General features: G+C 43.7%; 2 protein-coding genes across 2 annotated transcripts in view; both read right to left on the bottom strand.

The window, feature by feature from the left end:
* NDRG4 (NDRG family member 4) overlaps positions 1–20,427 on the bottom strand; it is a 105,798-nt gene extending 85,371 nt beyond the window's left edge. The window contains exon 1 of the mRNA XM_060132099.1: positions 20,337–20,427. The gene's annotated coding sequence lies outside the window, so the exon portion shown is untranslated. The remainder of the gene's footprint in view (positions 1–20,336) is intronic.
* On the bottom strand, positions 10,823–20,676 carry GINS3 (GINS complex subunit 3). Its single transcript, XM_060132104.1, has 3 exons — positions 20,337–20,676; positions 13,053–13,286; positions 10,823–12,683 (listed from the first exon to the last, which is right to left on the bottom strand). Exons 1-3 carry the CDS (start codon positions 20,520–20,522, stop codon positions 12,453–12,455), a joined length of 651 nt encoding a protein of 216 aa, XP_059988087.1. The 5' UTR covers positions 20,523–20,676; the 3' UTR covers positions 10,823–12,452.
* Between the last annotated feature and the right edge of the window lie 547 nt (positions 20,677–21,223).

Genomic DNA, 21,223 nt, shown 5'->3' with positions numbered 1-21,223 from the left:
AAGGCCTTGAAAGGGGTCTGGAAGGAAGCCGCCTGTTTGTTGATGATGGTTACTTGCAGGGAGGCGCTGGGAGCTGGGCAGGGGAGGTAATGGTGAAGGGACTTCATGTTCTGTTCTGGATTGTCTGAATCTTTTACATATTATTTATGTAACCAAATACAACACACACAGTTAAACTATGGAAGAGTTCTAAGATTAAAAAAGCCTCCAAACTCCGAAGTGCTTTCCCCCCACCATGGGGCTGCTCAGGGGCTCCACGTCCAAGCTGCCAGGAAGTCTCAGGAAGGACCACGACCCTGGTTACTGTCAGGATTGGAAACAGGCTCAGTCACCGGGCAGGGGCAGGTGGTTATGTAAACGGGAGCGCAGACCTACTGCACATTCTTATGCCCTAAGCATGAGCAGCGATCGTGAGGATCTTGGAGCAGCTTGGAAAGTAAGTGACAAAAGCCCAGTGGGAAACTACACACAGCGCGCCCAGGGTAAAGGCGGAGGGGCCACATTGTTGGCCAGGTGGGATTATATCATCTTGGCCAAACCTGTTTCTCCCTGGGGCTTTCTCATCACGGTTCCGAGGCCACAAACCTGCACGTCGTCTGGACCTGCACTTCTCTCCCTCCCCCACATTCTGTCGTCACCGTGTCCTCTGCTCCCTTCACTTCTTTCATCCCCTCGCTGGTCCAGGCAGCTCCGTCTGTCCCTGCATGATCGCAGCAGCCTCCCAAGAGGTCTCCCTGTTCCCAAAGGCCATCCCTCCCGGACCTGTCTGTTCCTGGTCTGTTCCTGTACAGCAGCCAGAATGGTCTCCAAGCTTTTAAAAAGATAACTGGGCTCAGTTGCTTCTCTGTTTCCTCGTCGCTTTTATAATACCTTCGCCCTGATCTCCAAGCGCCTGTAGGGTCTGGCCCTCACCAGCAGCTACAAACACTTGTCGCTTCCTTCCCTTCCACTGTGTTCCAGCCGCCCTGGCCTTTCCTGCCCGGGGCCTCTGCTCTCGCTGCCTCTGTGAGCCTGGCTACTCCTTATACCCCCAGCCCTCTCGCAGTTTCTCCATCACATTAGTCTGCGTACCTGCTTCCTGGGCCTATGCTTGTCTGAAATCGTCATGTCTACTTGATTCCCAATCTCCCCCACTAGCCAGCACTATTCTAGGGCTTACCGTGGGTGTGTCACGGCTCTAAGCACTTTACAGACCACCCAGTCAGTTCTTTCAAGACCCTACACCACCAGTACAATCATGACACCCATTTTACAGATGAGCAAAGTGAGGCGCAGAGGTACCCCACTTGCCCCCAAGCTGGGCAACTCTAAAGTGGCCAATGTGGGCTTCGAACCCAGGTGGCTTCAGCCCAGGACCTGAGTCCTTCATTACTAAATGATCCTGCCTAAAACCACTAATGAGATGAAAACCGGCACCCTATTTACTTTTTGAAGATTGGAACTGGCTGGAGGAGCAGCCAATGAACTTCACTGGCCACACCGGTACCGGACATGCCACGCCCAAGCTTTTAACGCCTGTGGTGATTTGAGGACATGATTTGACCTGTCTTTTCCTGGATAGAACAGGCCATAGATGAGAGAGTTCGCCAACTGCTTTTTGTGGACTTTCAAATTATTGACTCCATGAGCCCACTTCCCTTAGGTAATTCTCAGCAGGGTCTCACTGCATAAAGGGGGCCAGCCCTAACACCTGTGGAAATGCAACTCTGGCAGCGCCCCTGGCTGCAAAAAAATAGGGCTCAATGCCCATTTGGGTTCTATTTTCGTTAAAACCCCATTAACCTGCTCTCTCAGGGCGATTAAAGTGTCCAGGACTGAGGCTCTGCAGTGCTGTAGGAGGCGGCTTTTTAAAAGTGAGCGTTCTGTTCTGTTCTGTTCGCAGGCGGAAAACTTTCTTTTCAAAAGGACCCCCGGGGGTTGACGTCTCAGGCTGGTTCCCAGCCCCAAGGTGGGTTTTCTTAACAGATAATATGGTAACATCCTCTGCAGCTGGTCTTGAGTTAGCTGAGGTTGAAGATTAGGTAATTTCTCTTCTACTTGGTGTTTTTTCCTTTGTTTTTTTTGTTTGTTTTTGGCCTGATTTTTGTAACTCAAAACCAGTTTAAAGTCTTCCAATGAATGTTCATTCCTTCCACACCTTGTAAAAGTCTAAGCACTGCCCCAGGGCACACGGAGGCCAAGTGTGAAGCTCCACTTGGCAGAGCTGTAGAGATGCATTTCTGTCTCTACTTTTTTTTTTTTTAACATCTTTATTGGAGTATAATTGCTTTACAATGGTGTGTTACTTTCTGCTTTATAACAAAGTGAATCAGCTATATGTATACATATATCCCCATATCTCCTCCCTCTTGTGTCTCCCTCCTACCCTCCCTATCCCACCCCTCTAGGTGGTCACAAAGCACCAAGCTGATCTCCCTGTGCTACGTGGCTGCTTCCCACTAGCTATCTATTTTACATTTGGTTGTATATATGTCCATGCCGCTCTCTCACTTTCTGTCTCTACTTTTGCACCTTGAAATCAGCCAAACCCACGTGAACCGGGCCCTGTCCTTCTTCCGTGCCCGGGTGGGTGCGACCCGCTGGCCGCGGTGTGCCCCCATCACAGGACTCTGCATTTTAACACTGGGGCACATTATGGAGCTGGGCAGCTTGCAACTCACCATGCAAGTACATGGAGCATCTACTGGGTACAGGCTTGGTCCTTTGTGCTCTGGGGGATGCAGTAGGTCTGGGGTGGGGCCTGAGAACCTGCATTTCTAACAAATTCACAAGTGATGCTTATGCTGTTGGTCTGGGGACCACACTTTGAGAATCACTGCTATAAGATCTTGCTTAAATGTCACTCCCCTGGAGGCCCTCCCTTCCAGCCCCTCCGCCAACCTTGGGATGGCGCTTCAGCCATAGGCTCTCAGGCAATTTGTATGGCTCCTTGCTTGTGATGGCCTGGCCCCTGCTTCCCTCCCCCACTTCACTATCTGTCACTCTCATCCTTGCCCTCCATGCTCCTGCCACCCAGGCCTGCTTTCCCTTCCTCAGAATAGGCCAAGCCACAGACCCCACTTCTTCCTGCCCCAGGACCTTGGCACTTGCTACCCTCACTGCCTGGAATGTTCTTCTCTGGGCTCTTCACCTGGCCGACTGCATATCCTAACTTAGAGAGGCCTCCTATGAACCCAGTTTAAAGAAGGTCCCCTGAGCTGTTCCCCTTCACACGCCCTTTAATTCATATCACAGATCTTGTGTTGATCAAATCTAACGCCCCTTGAGAATGTAAACTCCACAAGGGCAGGGAGGAGTGACCATTCCACTCCCCACTGTAGACCCGGTGCCCAGCGCTTGCACAGGCTAGAGCATCACTGGAGAAGTGAAGGAATGGGATAAGTTTCTGCTCTCAGTGAAATCCACTTTGGAAGAGGCCGGAAAACCTGCCAGGCTTGCCCTATGGGCTCTTCTTTCTGCAGACCTCCCTGCCATTAGGTCAACCATCAGCCTCTCAGCACTTTGTTTTGAGCGAGGGGGTGGGGTGGGGATGGAGGGAGGCAGCGGAGGTTTGGGAACAGCCAAAGTTGCAGCTTAGACACATAATCAAATCCAGAGGGCTGCACTGTGTTCTGCCAATTGAGATACCAGATTAAGCAGGCCAAGGGCCCCTGGGGCAAGATGCCATGCAAAATAACTTTTCAAAAATAGCAACTTGTATCTCAGGAATGAGCACGAATTGTCAATGACATGAGCAGTGTTTTGAAACAGAAAGAGGAGTCCTATTTATATTGCAGATAACGTTTACGTGATATAGGCATAACTTGGGCCAATTTTCCCAAAGGAGATGTTTAGGAGTGATGGCGTGGTGATGCCTGGAGAAGCTGTGTTGGAAGGACCAAAGCTGAAGAGAAAAACACCTAGTGGTGTGGTGGGAAGAGGATGTCCATGGTTCCTGGCCGGGCTCTGCTGCTTACTGGACAGTACAGTGGAGCAGCTAAGATTTCCCTTCAGGATCAGCTGGATCAGGGTTCCAACCCTGAGCTCAGCGCGTGTTGCTGTGTGACCTTGGGCAGTTGCTTAACCTCACTGAGCCTGTCTGTGTCTCTGGAAAATGAGGGGAAGCAGTAATTTCTCTCTCAGGGTTGTAAAGAATAAACCAAAAAAAAAAAAAAGAATAAATGAAATAAAAAGATAATGTGTATAAGGTGGGTATCGTAGTGCCTGGCACAGAGTAAACACTCAATAAATAATAGATGTCATTAGCTACAACACTTAAAAAATTTTAATTGTGATAAAAAAATAACCTAAAACTTGCCATCTTAACCACTTTTAATGTACAGTTCAACAATGTTATATACAGTCACGTTGTGCAACAGATCTCTAGAACTTTCTCATCTTACAAAACTGAAACTCTTACATCTAGGTTTTTAACCCATTTTGAGTTAATTTTTGTATATGGTGTTAGGTAAGGGTCCAACTTCATTCTTCTATAGTAATACTTTTATATTGAAAAATTCCTCTTACCTATTTGTGCCTATTTTCTCTTTTATTGAAAAAAGGTAGGGTCTTCCCTGGTGGTCCAGTGGCTAAGGCTCTGCACTCCCAATGAAGGGGGCCAGGGTTCGATCCCTGGTCAGGGAACTAGATCCCATGTGCCACAACTAAGACCCGCTGCAGCCAAATAAATAAATAAATAAATAAATATTTAAAGAAAAAAAAAAAGGTAGGTTAAGAACTTTTCTATTCATCAAAAGATACTACAAAGAAAATTAAAAGACAAGCCACAAACTGGGAGACTTTTTACAACACAGATAACTGAAAAAGGATTAGTATCCAGAATACTCCTATAGGTCAGTAAGAAAAAGACAAATGTCCTCAGAGAAAAATGAGCAAGACACAAAAAGGAATTTCACAGAAGAGGAAGCATGAATGGCCTATGAACATATAATAAAATATTTAGCCTCATTAGTGCTCAGGAAAATGCAAATCTGCATCACCATGAGGTATTATTTTATACCCATTAACTGGGCAAAAATTAAGAAATCTAATAATGAGGACTCATACCGAGCAGATGGGAGAGTAAATTGGTACATGCAGTTGAGCACTCACAGACCCTACAAGCCAGCAATTTAACTTTTAGGTGAATCTTACCCGAGAGCAACTCTTAAATAAATGATTCAGATGTGAGGATGAATGTGCACAGTGACAATGTTTGTAATAGAAAAAAGGACTGGAAACGAACCAAATGTCCAGTAATAAGAGGATGCTTATAGAAAGCGTGGCATGTTCCCAGAATCGAGTAACATTCAGCAGTAAAAATGAACTGCAAAAACATGGTTGAAAGTTAAAACGTAAAATTGAGTGAAAGAAGCATGTGGGTGGCAGGGTATTATTTTGACAGAGTTCAAAACCAAATCAAAATAATATTCATTAGATATATAAAACAAGGCATAATAAACATAAAACCCAGGACTGTGGTAACTCTGGGGGCGGGGGCAGCAGGAAACCATGCAAAAGGAACCAGAAGTATTGATTATTTTCTAGAACTGAAGTGAGTGAAAGTCCCTGGGTATTCTTGTTATTATAACACTTCATAATCTAAAGATATGTTACTGGCATTCTTTTACATGTATTAAATGTAACATGATAAAGAGTTATTTTACCAGCCTGGAAAACAGTTAATTCTTACGGGCCCTTTCAGCTCTAAGCTACTGGGTAGCAGCTACCAATTGAGGGAGATTTGATAAGAAACTCTCCACTCCTCTACCATCTGTTTATTTTGGGAAGAATTTGGAAGGGGCAGGCGTGGCACTGCCTTTGAGGCCTCCAAAACAAATTCTGGGCACAAAACCCAGAGTAGAGGCTGGAGGTTTGTGAGAAGAGGCACACAGAATGATCCTGTGGACAGGAGGGAGCGAGCTGGGTGAACTGTGGCTGACCCGGCTCCCAGGCCATCCTCAAACTGGGAAAACTGTTTGGCTTGCACCTTCCGACACTGTGGCCCAAATCTGACAGGGAATGAGTGGGCCATCAGGCAGACACCTACCGTCCATTACACTTCTAGAAGGGAGCAGGTGTGGAATCACTGAACAAAGGGGTCCCACAGAGAATATTACTAAGAAGTCACCCCTACACTATTTCTCTGTCTTTGGCTTCCCTGGGTTAAAGGCCATCTTGGGGGCCTGAAGACATAAGCTCTTTCCTGAGAGATTTATTTCACAGTGTGGGTCCCCAAGGGAACTTGCCACATGGTGTGGATGACATCGAAGGAGGTGGGTATGCTTGAGCCGTAATTAAGCAAGGCAATCCGTCCACCTCCGTGTAACTCAGCTAAGCAAACGCTAGTCTCTCGACAGGTGCATCTACAATAAGCCAAGATATTTTTCCCTATGGTTTCTTTGTTTTACTTGCAGCAGTAGAAAAGCCTTTTTAAATCACAATGGTCTATGGATATAACAGTCTTTCGAAATGGAGTGAGGTTTTTCAAATTTTATTGATTTCTTTTAAAAATGCCTTAAAAAGTAGAGAGCTTGATTATCACTGCTGACTACACACAAACATGATGTATCATGTTATATGGTGAGCTCTCCCTAAAAATCTTTAAAACGATCTAGAAATTCAGCCAGTAGAATCCTCTGAAATGTTGATCAAGGGCTGAGCTGCCTCAAAACCTGAGAAAACACCTCCTGGACTGCTCAGTGACAGGAAGAGAAGTACTTTACTTAATTCTTATCTGGTCTCTTGGATGAAGAAATGCGTGAACATAAAATGCTAAATTAGAAAATGACAGTGTCTTTTGCAAAGTTTTTAAAATGTTTTCCTCTTGAACCTAAGAGATAGCCAAGCGCCAAGGCCTCTTGTTCCCATTAAGATAAAGCCACTCTCCGGGAACACCCTTTGTCATCTCTCCCTCCAGTGACCCCGCCAATGGTGGCTTTTAACACTGGTTTCTGTCTTTCTTCAAGCATCAAAATGCCTCCTCACCACACTGAATCTATTCATTGCCCCTGAATGTATACTTTTTAGCTCCTCGTCTGCTTTCCTGCATCCAAAGAAACTGTCTTCAGGGAAGAATTTTAGTTGCCAAAAGGGAGCCACGCAAATCATGTGAGAATCCAAGAAACTTCTCTCTCAAGGGTGATACAGGAGCAGAGAATGTCATAAAGATACAAACCTCTGGGCTTTTTTCTTTTTTTTTAATTGGCCATAGGTGGGAGATGTTTGCAAAGATTAGCTGGTTCTCTGTGCTCCCTTTACGGATTCTGAAACAGTAGCAGTTCCCAGGCACTATTTTCAGAGCTGCGCTGACATTTGTTAATAATGTTAGGGTAGAAAGCCCTGCTCATTTTAAACTCATTTAGATACAGAGAAAATTAGCTAGTATGTGCCAGAAGTGAAAGGGGAGAATATCAAGTTACCGCCCTCAGGGAGAGAAAGGAGAAGTTTTAAGTAAAATGAAAGAGGCCTTTTCCCATCAGATGCAAGTACTGGGGAAAAAGTGAAAATTTCAGGTGAAAAGCAAATACTCTGTCCCTTCTTAACTAGCTCACCAGCAGCTTGCTCCTGTGCAAGCCCTACTAGGCCCCTAGTTGGCCCCAGTTATGCAGCCCAATGCAACGACGCCTTTCCAATAAGCCTACCTTCTGAAACGAATATAGGGAAGAATCTAATACTGTTTTGCTTCCCCAAATTGCTCTAAAAAATTATTGCTCCCTAAATGCAACGTAGAACTTTGGATTGGATTCTGGAACAATAAAAGGACATTAGTGGAAAATCTGGTGAAATCTGACTAAAGCCTGTGGCTTAGTTAGTAATACTTGATAAACGTACCATGATTACGTAAGACATCAGGGAAAGCTGGGTGAAGGATATAGGGGAACTCTGTACTATCTTTACAACTATTCTATAAATCTGAAATTATTTCCAAATAAAAAAGTTTAACGAAATGATGCCCCTTGAGTGGACTTCACTCTGATCTCTGACAGATAGGAGGCCTCTGGCTTCTGGGCGTGGCCTCCTCGCTTTAGACCAGGGGTCCCCAACCCCTGGGCAGACCGGTACTGGTCCTGTTAGGAAGCGGGCCGCACAGCAGGAGGTGAGCGGCGGGCAAGAGAGCGAAGCTTCATCTGTATTTACAGCTGCTACCCATCGCTCGCATTACCGCCTGCAACCCTACCCCCACCCCATCTGTGGAAAAATGGTCTTCCGTGAAACCAGTCCCTGGTGCCAAAAAGGTTGAGGACCGCTGCTTTAGACCACAACGCAGGCAACAGGAGAGCACACCCAGGAAGGAGAATGCTTGTCTCGTGTCCTAGAGGAAGGCTGCTTGGAAAGCAAGCCGCATCTGACTGTGTCTGATTGTACTGTGTCTCCTTTGATTAGCGAGGCAGAAAGGCAGAAGCCTGGAAAAATCAACAAAACGATCTCAAACAAAAGCACGCTGGGCCTGTCACATGTGTTAATCATTTGCTCTCGGAAGAGGGTAACTTTGTATTTTCTCAGACTTGCCCTTGATTCACTATACATTTTATTCACTATTCATTAATGACGGGAGATTTATTGTTCATTCAAAATGCCACTATCAAGAGTCAGCAAGAGAATTCCAAATTTTAGGCACTTTTCTTTAGGTTCAGGGCATTTAGTTGTCTTAAAAATTGTTTCTATGGTAAGACAGAAATAAAGACACAGATCTACTAGAGAATGGACTTGAGGATATGGGGAGGGGGAAGGGTAAGCTGTGACGAGGCGAGAGAGTGGCATGGACATATATACACTACCAAGCGTAAGACAGATAGCTAGTGGGAAGCAGCCGCATAGCACAGGGAGGGCAGCTCAGTGCTTTGTGACCACCTAGAGGGGTGGGATAGGGAGGGTGGGAGGGAGGGAGATGCAAGAGGGACGGGATGTGGGAACATATGTATATGTATAACTGATTCACTTTGTTATAAAGCAGAAACTAACACACCATTGTAAAGCAATTATACTCCAATAAAGATGTAAAAATAAATAAATAAATGTTTCTATGTGTAATCAATATTAAGATTTTCATTTTACCTATATTAGATAAGGACTGTTGAAATTAAGGTTCTTGGAGTAATTCTTATAGTTTAAGCATCTATCCTATATTTTGTGCCACAAGTTACTTCAAGTATAGATTTTTCTCTTGAACACATGGATACCTACTTTCAGAAATGTACGTACGGCCTCTGCAATTATTTTCTTTTGCCAAGATCAGTGTAAAATATTATATTTTCACTTAAACACCATTGTCCCAGATGGTGTAAAGATGAAAAGCTCTCCTGGAATTTCTTGAAGGCTGGTGGAACAGAAAGACTCAGAACAGGACTTGACTTCTGTATGAACTTGAGTGAGCTGCTCAATAATTCTGCATTCCAATTTCACTACCTCAGACACAGTAGTCCAGAAACTTCTCAGGTCCAGTGGTGCTCAGAGATTAACAAGCTCTATAAAATGTTCAGAAATCTCTTAGGCAGAAGGTGAAATTTTTGCTAAAAATAAGGAACAAATTACTTCTGCTGTGGAAGCAGTAAGAAAATTCAATACCAAATCACTGGGGTAAGGATGGACTTTTTAACAAATGGTGCTGGTATGACAGAGGGGCCTTTTTCTGACAAGGGAGGGTTTTAAGCAGAGAAGTAATAAGATCTGATTTATTTTTGAACAAGACCACTGTGGCCGCTCTGGTGAGAAGAGTCTAAAGGCGGGGAAGGGTGAATGAATGCAGGGAAGGAGTTGGGAGCTGACCTCAACCATCCCGGACAGGAGTGGAGGTGGGCAAGAGGCAGGCAGGTTCTGCCAATGACTTGAAGGTTGACCCAAAAGATATGAGAAAGACGGCCAAGGAGGACTCCTACGTTTCTGTCCTGAGCAGTAGGGAAGGATGTAGTTGTCAAAAACAGAGATGAGAAAGATGATAGGAGGAGACTGTGAGAGTAAGATTAGGGCCTCAGTTTCAGCCCTGTGGGGTCAGATGTTGAAGTGGAATGTCAAGCAGGTGGCTGGCTGCAAGTCTGGAGTTGAAGGGAGGTCTGGCTGGAGATGGAATTTGGGAGTCATCAACGTATAGATGGTGGTATTTAAAACTTGACACTGGAGGGAGTCAGAATGGCTAGAAGAGATCCGAGGACTGACCATGGAGCCATCCAAAACGCAGAGGTCAGGAGAGCGGGAGGAAATGACTTGGGAAAGCAAAGCCTTGGCCCTTCCTCTCGGCAGCCCAACTTGTACCACAGGGAAAAAGCCTGAAGACAGTGAGGTCTTTTGTATGTAATTAAGACCAGAGTTACCTGGGAACAGAGCCTTTAAGGGGAAAGAGCACACATTCCCCCTTGTTTTTAAGACTGATATGGTAGCTGAGCCAATTTGTTGACTTATTTTGAAAAATTCACTTCTTTGAAGGGACCAAGAGACTGATTTGGGGGAAGGTTGCTGGGGAGAGGGTTAGTAACAGACAGCCTTGAAGGCAAATCTGTAATTGGAGATGGGCTTCGGAAGCTCCCTGTAATATAATTTGTTCAAAATTTAAAATGGAATAAATTCTACACGTGCATACCCACATATTCTTGGTATGTGCCTCTGAGCCAAATTTTTTTTAATAAGAAAAAAAACCGGCAGCAGCCTTAGGATTGACTTTAAAAACAAAGCTGTCTGTGAATCCAAAAATTAAAAAATATGTTTTTCTCACTGACTATGAATTATCTCTGGGCCCCTGACTATATGTTAATGCTGTGACAGCAATGGAAGTCCCTCTTTTCAAGGACACAGCTCATCCCTATGGAGAATGTCCCCCATATTTATGAGTATTGTGCAAACAAAAGAGCAGTTGCTAAAACATGGATTTATTGGGGCATTATTGTCAAATACTATCAAAGACAAAATTTTCTGTTAGCTTTGCCTGATCATCTGTAGTACTCGAGTTACAGAAATAGTACATGTACAGAACGTATTCATGTGCAAAGTGGATCATTTATTTAGCACCAAAATCAAATTATAAAAACATCAGTTCCATCTTAAAACAGGCATTTAAAAAATATTTCTGACATTCTAAGTTTGCATCAAGACGTCTGTACAATCTGGAGACCCAAATCCCACTGTAATTTCCAGTGACAAAGGCAATTTTCACTAGTTGTGGGAAGTTGGAAGGGGACCCATGGTGTGGTGATAACTGCCCTTCAAAAAGTCCAGTGGGTCCCAGGGATGCTGTTTCCTACTCTGCCTGAGGTTTCCTCCTTGATCTCCAGGGAAAGAGTTTTGTGGTTGCTTAAACAGAGTCTCAGTAACTGGTCAGGAATCTGTTATATAATAATATTGCAAAACTTACTGAAGAGTAAAAAACCATGACCGAGGTCTCTTGCCCACTCACATCTGCCATGCTAAGCTTCTCAAACAGGGCTCTTCATAACCAGCAACGCTGAAGCCCTGATTTCAATGTAATAAGGGCTTTAACAACTTCTTTGCGATTCCAAACAACTCCCTGACAGCTTTCCTAGGGAGAGCATGGAATAACTGTGCGGGGGCTCTAAAGATCTAGAGGCAAAAACAAGCTCAGTTTAACCATTTCCGCCTAGGCGTGAAGTCCAGTTCATGAAGCCCTCCTCACAGAAGAGGAAAGCAATGTCTTCTCTTTAGTAAAAGCCTTGCCACTCACGGGGCTTTCCATTTTCCTTCCTTATTCTTTTTTTTTTTTTTTTGCGGTATGCGGGCCTCTCACTGTTGTGGCCTCTCCCGTTGCAGAGCACAGGCTCCGGACGCGCAGGCTCAGCGGCCATGGCTCACAGGCCTAGCCGCTCCGGGGCATGTGGGATCTTCCCGGACCAGGGCACGAACCTGCGTCCCCTGCATCAGCAGGCGGACTCTCAGCCACTGTGCCACCAGGGAAGCCCTCCTTCCTTATTCTTGGCAACTGTTTTTTGAAACTGGGTAACTCCCCATAGGCAGGTGGCAGGAGATATTTACAAGTAGAGCCAGCATCCTGGGGTTACTGTCCTTTGTGCAACCATGAGGAAGATGAGGCAATTAAGCTCAAGAGGACATTTTGTGAACAGGTTAGGAAGGCCCATTTGTACCCGTCCTTTGGAGCTAGTGAAACTGGATATCTAAGGCTGTCCAAACTCCCAGGCACGAGGAATCCCAGTTCCAACTCTACTGCGATATATGCATTCATGATCCTTATTTATGAAGGACTTTGGTTTCTCCTTGGCTGTGGGTTCCTGGGCTAAGTAGGTCTGGTCTGTGGGTCAGCAGGTGGGACAGTCCTGGAAGACTTATAGGGCCAGGGACATCCTCCAGCATGTTGTTTCCCCACCAGATGGTAGCACTCCTGACAGTGCTGCTGGGAATAAGTCACAAGATGGGACATGATTCTGGCCCTATACAAGGTCAACTAGGCTCCTATCAAGGACACACAGAGGGATAAGTCTACAGGGAGCAATTCCGTGTTCTTCTGGCCTTCAGTCTTCCATGTCAGTGAATTTTCTCTTCGTGTAGTTCTGAACCAGGTTGGAAGCTGTGATCTGAGAGGCCTGCCCCTTCTCCCAATACTGAAAGTCATTCAGTCCTTTCTGCCCTGTTTGAAACAAGCCTCTCTCCATCTCATCTAGCCTGGCTACCAGCGCCGAAGTGTCTTCATTGTAAGCATTCTGGGAGGAGTCCATGATGCGGCGGAAACGTCCAACAAACGTCTGAAGAAGCGAGAGACAGAAATCAGATACATTTTAATCCCTGAACATTTAAATGGCACGAAAGGCAAGAATATGGTTTAGGATTTAGAAGGAGGTCTGTGTCTCCTCTGCCACCTGTAATCAAGTATCTTATTTCCAGGACTTCCTGTTGGTCCCAACTCTTAGCAAGCAAATATGAAGAGCGACAGACAAGCCATATTTACATGTGTATATAATCAGCAAACACAGTCTAATTGTAGGCTGACCCGGAATAACAAGAAACTGATTGTATAAATCATACACTCTCTGGGTAAGAGTAACATCTGGTGGCTGCCACGGCTGGCTCCTGAGACATGTGCAATGCCATAGGTTTTCACGTCAATAACTTGCCTGCAGGAGAGACTGGGAGATGTCTGTGTTCTCTGGACTGTCAAAATGCAGGAGTTGGGAGCCGAACCCGTAGAAATGTGGTCCCATTTTGTGGAGGTCCACCACGTTGGCATCTGCACTGAACACGGTCCTCCAACCCTCCTGGTAGATTTTGGGAAGTTCCACAGAAAGGATCCGGCGCTTGTTGTCAAAAAGTCCTTTTGCCAGCCACAAGGGGAGTTCAAGCTTTGAGCCCTGTATCGCACAGGATTGTAGGTTTTAAAAACAAGTAACATAGTAGGAAATGTGTGTGACAAAAAGGAAATGCACGTGGCCTGAGGGAATATCAATACCGCCTGTTCTCTTTAGGGGCATAACTGTCAAATACAGAAGCTATAGCTGTGAATTTAAATGAACTGTGTGGGCTGAAGTTTTATGTCATGATGGAATGGAGAGAGAAAAAGGATTTATATACCAAAAACAAAGTCGAGAACAAAAATGTGGCACAAAGGGAAAGTTTTCTAACTAACATAAATAAAAACTGTCCAATTGCAGATGATTCAGAGATATAGTAAACATTTCTACTTTCTTTGAAGATTCAACATCTATTCCACATATGCACTGTCTGACTACCTACTGTGTGCCAAGCACCTCTCTAGGTGCTGGGGAATATAAAGAAAAATAGAGTCAGCCTGAGCTCAGGCTACAGCCCCTCCCCAGCCCAATACGCAGCTTTAAAGATGACAGAAAAGGTAAATGTCTCTATTTTTTAAAGCCTTAACAGAATTAGTAAATAGATGAGGTGGCCACGATGCAAGCAGTTTCTGCAGTCCAAGCTGCAGAAACATTAAAATGAACAGACAAGAATAGCATATGCAAGGGCCTGTTTTTACCTCAAAGGTCTGCAAAAAAGTAACATTTATACTCCTAAAAACAGGCAGTTAAAAATTTGCAGAAGCTACAAATTGAAGCAATCAGCTCTATATAAAACAGCTAGAGATTCAGCCAGCATTTTAATATCCCAATGAGAATCTGAAAAACGTTCTCCATTAAGATCATATGGACTCCACTTTTTTTAAAAAAAAACACTTTATCCCTGTGCCTCATTTATTCTGTAATTAAGTTTGTACCTTTTAATCTCCCTCACCTATTTCACTCCTCCTGCCCCTCCCTCCCCTCTAACAACCATCTACTGGTTTGTTCTCTGTATCTGCGAGGCTGTTTCCATTTTGTTATGTTTGTTCACCTGTTTTGTTTTTTAGACTCCACATATAAGTAAAATCATACAGTATTTGCCTTTCTCTGACATTTTTTTTAGAGGTTTTCTTTTTATATATACAAGACACATTAATCCATTAAATTTGAGGACACAGTACAAAAAAAAAACTTCAACTAACTCAACTGACAGTGTTGTTCACACTCATGATGACACTTTTTGTTGGAGTTGTTTTGTTTCCTAATAATAAAGGAGGAGACTTAGGGCTGTTGGGCTGATATATATTTGTGGGTCCCCCCTCGCACCTCACCCACACACCACCAGGGTGAACAGGAGGAGGAGAAGGGAGGGCAGGGTCCACAGCAAAGTTTCATAATCTTGAATGCAAGAAGTTAAAGAGAAACATCCAAAAATAAAAGGCAAGCGTAACTGGGTTAAGGAGGCAACAAAGGCACAAACTCTCACAGAGGAGAATTGCTGTTAAAGGTGGGGGTGGCTTTGAGGGGTGGGTGAGCAGAGCTTTTGGTAAACCTCACAGGACTGGGGAGAAAAATATTTGGTTCAAAGTTGCCCAAGCAGCCAGGACATGAGGGGTCAAGATCCAAGAAAGAAGAGAAAAAAGCAAAGTCCAATATTTGGCACTAAATATCAACAGTAATTAGGCTCTGACTTTAAAATAAATAAAAAATCAAATGGAAATTCCAGAGCTGAAAAATGCAATCATTGAGCTTAAGAACTCACTAGATTAAGTCAAATTTAACAGTTTTACCAGATATAACATAGACGAAGTGAGGATCATGAATTGGAAAAAAAAAACAGTAGAAAATAACCAGACTAAAGCATGGAGAGAAAATACAGAAAAGAGCCTAAGAGGCATATGGAATATGGTTAAAAAAAAAAAAAAGTCTAACATACATGTAATTTGAATCCCAGAAGGGGAGGAGGGATAGATTGAGGCAAAAGAAATAGCTGGAGATAATGGCCACGAATTTTCCAAAATTAAAAGGAATATAAAATCACAGATTCAAGGAACATTATGAATACCAAGAAGAATAAATATTAATAAGACTTCAACGAGGCACATCTTACTCAAACTGCTGAAAAACAAAGACAGAGACAAAAGCAGCTATTAGTGGAGGTGAGGAATATATTGCCTTTAAAGAAGAAACAATAAGAGTTAAAGCCGACTACAAAGTGCTGGCAGAAAATAACTGCTTACTAAAATTCTATACCGAGTGAAAATATCCTTTAAAGCAAAGGTGAAAAAAAGGCATTTCCAGACAGAAAGTATGCACTAAAAAGTTAACACAGCAGCCTGAGGCTGCTCTCCTTAGAAAGGCCTGCTTGTAAGGATGACCTTGGTTGGTATCTGGGAATTTGGGTTTCAGGAGAGTTCCCACCATTCCTGGGACTGATAAGAGTGCCTCAATACGCCTACACTGCTTTTGTTTTTTGTTTGTTTGTTTTTGTTTTTGCAGTACGTGGGCCTCTCACTGTTGTGGCCTCTCCCGTTGTGGAGCACAGGCTCTGGACGCGCAGGCTCAGCGGCCATGGCTCACGGGCCCAGCCGCTCCGTGGCACATGGGATCTTCCCGGACCGGGGCACGAATCCGTGTCCCCTGCATCGGCAGGTGGACTCTCAACCACTGCGCCACTAGGGAAGCCCGCACCTACACTGTTTGTACAAACAATGTGGCTTATGCTGAACCCCTGCTTTCCTTCTTGGAGTCTGGAATCTTGGTATGTGCTAGGTAGAGAGTGCCTATGTTAAACTTCCCCCAGTAAAAACTTGGGTACTGAGTCTCTAATGAGCTTCCCTGGTAGACAATATTTCACACATGTTGTCACAGTTCATTATTGGAATTAAGTGTGTCCTACATGACTCCACTGGGACAGGACTCTTGGAAACCCGTGTCTAGTTTCCTGCAAACTTCATCTCATGCACCTTTTCCCTTTGCTGATTTTGCTCTTATCCTTTTACTGTATTAAAATTTAAACACAAGCATGACTATCTGATGAGTCCTGTGGGTCCTCTTAGTGAATCATCGAACCCAACGTTGGTCTTTAGGACCCCTTGTACAGACAGAAATGGAGAATCTATCACTAGAAGACCCAGAGTAAAGAAATCAAGAAGGGAGAATGAAAATGACCCCAGCAAGAAATATGGAAATGTAGGAAGAAAAAAAAAAAAGAGTAATGGAAAGAGTAAATAAGTGTGTAAATATAAAAATAACAATAAATGACAATAATGTTTTATAGGATTTAAAACGAGTCAAATTACAATATAACAATAACATAAAAGAAAGGAGGGAGAAAATGGAGTTAAAATGTTCTTAGGGCTTCCCTGGTGGCACAGTGGTTGAGAGTCTGCCTGCCGATGCAGGGACATGGGTTCATGCCCTGGTCTGGGAGGATCCCACATGCCGCGGAGCAGCTAGGCCTGTGAGCCATGGTCGCTGAGCCTGTGTATCCGGAGCCTGTGCTCCGCAATGGGAGAGGCCACAACAGTGAGAGGCCCGCGTACTGAAAAAAAAATGTTCTTAGATTCTAGCACTGACTGTGAAGTGATGAAAGTAGTAATTCATATAACATTTTGGTAGTCAAAAATGATTGTGTAATATTTAAGGTAGCCACTAAAATAACAGAAGAATAAATAATAAAAAGGAAAATGGATAACAAAAATTTGATTAATACACAAGAAGTCAAAAAAGAAAAAGGAAACTAAAATAGATGGAACACAAAGAAAATAGTAGGAAGGTAAAAATAAACACAAATAAATCAATAATTAAATAAATGTAAATACATTAAATATACCAATAAAAAAATTGTCAAACCAAACGAAAAAACCCCAACTATATGCCGCTTAAAAGAGTCATACCGTAAATATAAATATAAAGACATATAGAGGTTGAAAATAGAAGGATGGAAAAAGTTATGCAAACAGTAATCAAAAGAAAGAAGCATTACTAGAGATAGAGGGATGTGACAATAATAAAAGGGTCATTAAACCCACAAGAAGAATATAAATACTATTTAATTAACAGAATTAAAAAGAGCAACCGACAAACCTATAATCATTGTGGGAGACATTAACATATCTCTTTAGATAAATGAGAAGTAGCAAACACAAAAAAACTGTAAGAATATAGACGATCTCAACAAAACAAATAACAAACTTGACCTAATTTACAGATATAAATTATGTATTGCAGACCATTACTTCACAATATAGAGCTTTTCAAGCATATATAGAAGGGTTAAATTGATCTTATGCTGGGGTTTAAAGCAAGCATTAACCTTCAAAAAACTGAAATCATTCAGACTATATTCTCTGCCACTGTGTAACTAAGCCAGAAATCAAAACCCAAAAGTGTACATAGTAAAATCCCCAAATGTTTGCACCTAAGCACCAGTCTTACAAATAATCCATGAGTCAAAGAAGAATTCACAATGGAAATCAGAAAATCAAATTAAAACTTGTGAAATCTAGTTAAAGCTAGAGGAAATGCACAGCTAAAAATGTAAAAAGGAAAGTTGAAAAATCAGTGACCTAGGTACCCATCTCAAAATGTGACTGGGTGGAAGAGAACAAAGAAAATCAAGTCTGAAGAAAGTAGAAGGAAAGAACCAATTAAGATAAGAATTTAACGACCTAAAAATAAAAGTACAAATGAGAAAGTTGACAGAGCCATTACTTAGTTCTTTGAAAAGACTAACACAAGTGATAAACTCCAAGTAAGACTAATTAAGAAAGACATCATAATTTCTCCATATCAAGAATAAAAATCAGGGGACTTCCCTGGTGGCACAGTGGTTAAGAATCTGCCTGCCAATGCAGGGGGACATGGGATCGAATCCTGGTCCGGTAAGATCCCACATGCCGCGAAGCAGCTAAGCCCGTGTGCCACAATTACTGAGCCTGCACACCACAACCACTGAAGCCTACGCACCTAGAGCCTGTGCTCCTCAACAAGAGAAGCCACCGCAATAAGAAGCCCACGCACCGCAATGAAGAGTAGCCTCCACTCGCCACAACTAGAGAAAGCTGGCGTGCAGCAACAAAAACCCAACACAGCCAAAATAAATAAATTTATTTTTTTTAAAAAAAGAATAAAAATCAGGACACAGCTATAATTGTACAGATGTTTAAAATATAGTAAAAGGATATTTGAACATTATAACACTATATTTGAAAATTTAGATGAAATAGTCAAATTCCTAGGGGAAAAAAACAAGGTACCAAGAGTAAAACAAGAAAAGAAAATCTGATAGTCCTGTGTCTATGAATGATATTAAATGTCATTAAAAACCTTCCGACACAAATCTCCCATGCAGAAGAATCCCAAATAATTTATGCAGACACTGTGCCCTCAAAGAAGTGGAGCACAACTCACCACTCCTTAAGTATGGCTGCACATAATGACTTCCTTCCAGAGAAAAAGAAGGTGGAAAAAAAGAGTAACTTTACAGAGAAGAATCCTGACAAATCCCACCTCGATCAAGTGATCAAGGTATCTATCAACATAAGTCATGCTGATGGCATGTACCCTTGATACGATGTGGTAAAAACGGCACTTTTACCTCTGTGGTCTTCCTCCTCCAAATACAGTCTAATCATAAGAAAACCATCAGACAAATCCCAAATGAGGAACATTCTCAACAAAATACCTGGTCAGCACTCCACAAAATTCATGGCCATTAAAAACAAGGAAAGTCTGATAAACTGTCAAAGCCAAGAGGAGCCTAAGGACACATGATTACTAAATGCAATGTGGTGTCCTGGATGGGATCCTGGAACAGAAAAAGGACATTAAGTAAAAACGAAAGAAATATGAATAAAATATGTACGATACATCTGTATATCAGTGTGTAAGAGAACTAAATCCTTAACTACTATAATGGAAAGTCAATAAATAATGTCTAAATTTTTTTTAAAAATCAAGATAAATTTAAGGGGCTTCCCTGGTGGCGCAGTGGTTGAGGGTCCGCCTGCCTATGCAGGGGACACGGGTTCGTGCCCATGTCCGGGAGGATCCCACATGCCGCGGAGCGGCTGGGCCCGTGAGCCATGGCCGCTGAGCCTGCGCGTCTGGAGCCTGCGCTCCGCGGCGGGAGAGGCCACAGCAGCGAGAGGCCCGCGTACCGTAAAAAAAAAAAAAAAAAAATCAAGATAAATGTAAGAACATTATTTAGAAATACGGAGGTGAATTTTGAAGAAACTGTGAAAAAAGTAGACAGATCCTGTGGAAATGGAAAGGGGCATGAGGGAAGCAAGGCAGAACCTGCTACTTTTTGTTATAAATCTTTCGGTACCGTTTAACTTTTTAAACTCTGCATATGCCTTACTTTGATAAAAATTAACTCAAAACAAACCAAACAAAAGCACCCTTCTAAACAAAACTTAGGTTAAATAGGAAATCAAAAATAACTATTACAAGCCATATTCCTGGGACAAACTCGAATTTGAAGTCCTGCAGTCCTAGGTTCGAATCCCAGCTCACCACTTACAATGAGACCCTGGCCCAAACTTTCTGGGCTTCAATTTCCTTATATGTAACAACACCTAACTATAGGGTTGTTGAAGGACTAAAGGGGTAATAGATGGAAAAGTATACTCCCCCCACCCCATCCATGCCTACACTAAAGCCCTCAGGAAATGGTTGCTGATACCATCTTCATTACGCAGGAATGAATCTAGCAATCTGCGGTTCCCAGACATCATCTACTCTATACAACCCCAAACTGTTGCGTTCTACGGCAAAAACGATCAGAACCCTGGTCCTCAAGTATTCCGTAGGCGCCAATCCTTAAGCATCAACACACGTAGGGGTGTAAAGACACTGCTGAATATGGATAGTTTCAAAAATGAAACCCGTGTTGCAGGGAGCCTGACGACCCAGTATAAATTTAGTTTCCGTAGGGGTGTTGAAGGGTAGGTCGGCGGGGGACCAGCGGCCAAGACTCCTTAACGCACGGCCCTGCCTCCCCGTAAAACTACAGATCCCAGAGGCAGCGGGCCCGGCGACGCGGCGCCCCCAAGCCCGCAAGGCCTATCGGGAGTTGTAGTCTTTCCGGGCTGGATCGCTTACCTCAGGGATTGCGTTGTCAGCCTCGGACCCTCCGCTCCGGTCTAGGAAGAAAGTGCCGAGGCGCGGCATAGGGATCTCTGTGCGCACCGGGAGCTTCTCGTGGGACATCAGGATGTCGTCCAAGGAAAGAAAGTTCTCCTCAGGCCCCAGCGCACCCGACTCCACCCGGAAATAAGCCTCGGACATGGCGGCGGCTTGAGCTTCTCCGTTTCCACTCTTGTGATTCGGGAGTCAGGGATGTAAAAGAAAGAGGAGGTGGCTGAGGCCGGTCAGGATTGTGAGGGTTGAGGATGTCGCTGCGGCCACCAGGCTGGATTCAAACGCTTTTACCGCGCCAGGGGACGGGCCAGACAAGAGTAGTCGATCCAGGCGGATCTGCCCAGGCAGAAGCAATCGACAAAGTCTGCGGATTTGGTTCAGCGCTACCCAAGGGAGGGGGAGCAGTAGGTGGATCCGCCTGGAGATTTTTTGCAGCTCTGTAGCCCAGTGTGAGAACTTTAAAAAGCAGCTGGAAATGCCTTTGAAACTGCAAGATGCATTTGCACTGGATTGTCTTTATGTGGTCCTTTAAACGTTTATATGAAATTTAAAACACTTTGCAACACGTTTGGGGGCTTAAAAAAAGATATCATTGCGCCCTCTCTCCCAGGCTTGATCCGTTCTGACCTGTTTACTACAGTTTGTCAATCTCTGTGAATATCTGTTAATCTTGGTACTTGAAAGAAACATTCAAAACAAAACAAAACTCTAGCACTAGCTCCAGATAGTTATTATGGACTATTTGTAGTATTTTGGAGGAGGTGTAGAGTGGCAGGAAGGGTGGAGCACAGCACACGTGGCTTGCAAAGGCCCTGAGTCTACTTCAGGGCCCCCCCCCCCCGTTCACC

The sequence above is a fragment of the Lagenorhynchus albirostris genome, chromosome 19 (genome assembly GCF_949774975.1).
Source record: "Lagenorhynchus albirostris chromosome 19, mLagAlb1.1, whole genome shotgun sequence".
In the NCBI taxonomy this organism is placed as follows: Eukaryota; Metazoa; Chordata; class Mammalia; order Artiodactyla; family Delphinidae; genus Lagenorhynchus; species Lagenorhynchus albirostris.
This window is presented reverse-complemented; position numbering and strand designations above follow the sequence as displayed.

What these genes read in the sequence shown, in the direction of transcription:
- GINS3 (XM_060132104.1), bottom strand. Translation starts at nt 20,522, where the DNA reads ATGTCCGAGGCTTATTTCCGGGTGGAGTCGGGTGCGCTGGGGCCTGAG. An exon ending in CTGACAACGCAATCCCTGAG is followed by an intron (nt 13,287 to 20,336) that starts GTAAGCGATCCA and finishes TGTGCGATACAG; the next exon opens with GGCTCAAAGCTTGAACTCCC. An exon ending in TCTCCCAGTCTCTCCTGCAG is followed by an intron (nt 12,684 to 13,052) that starts GCAAGTTATTGA and finishes TCGCTTCTTCAG; the next exon opens with ACGTTTGTTGGACGTTTCCG.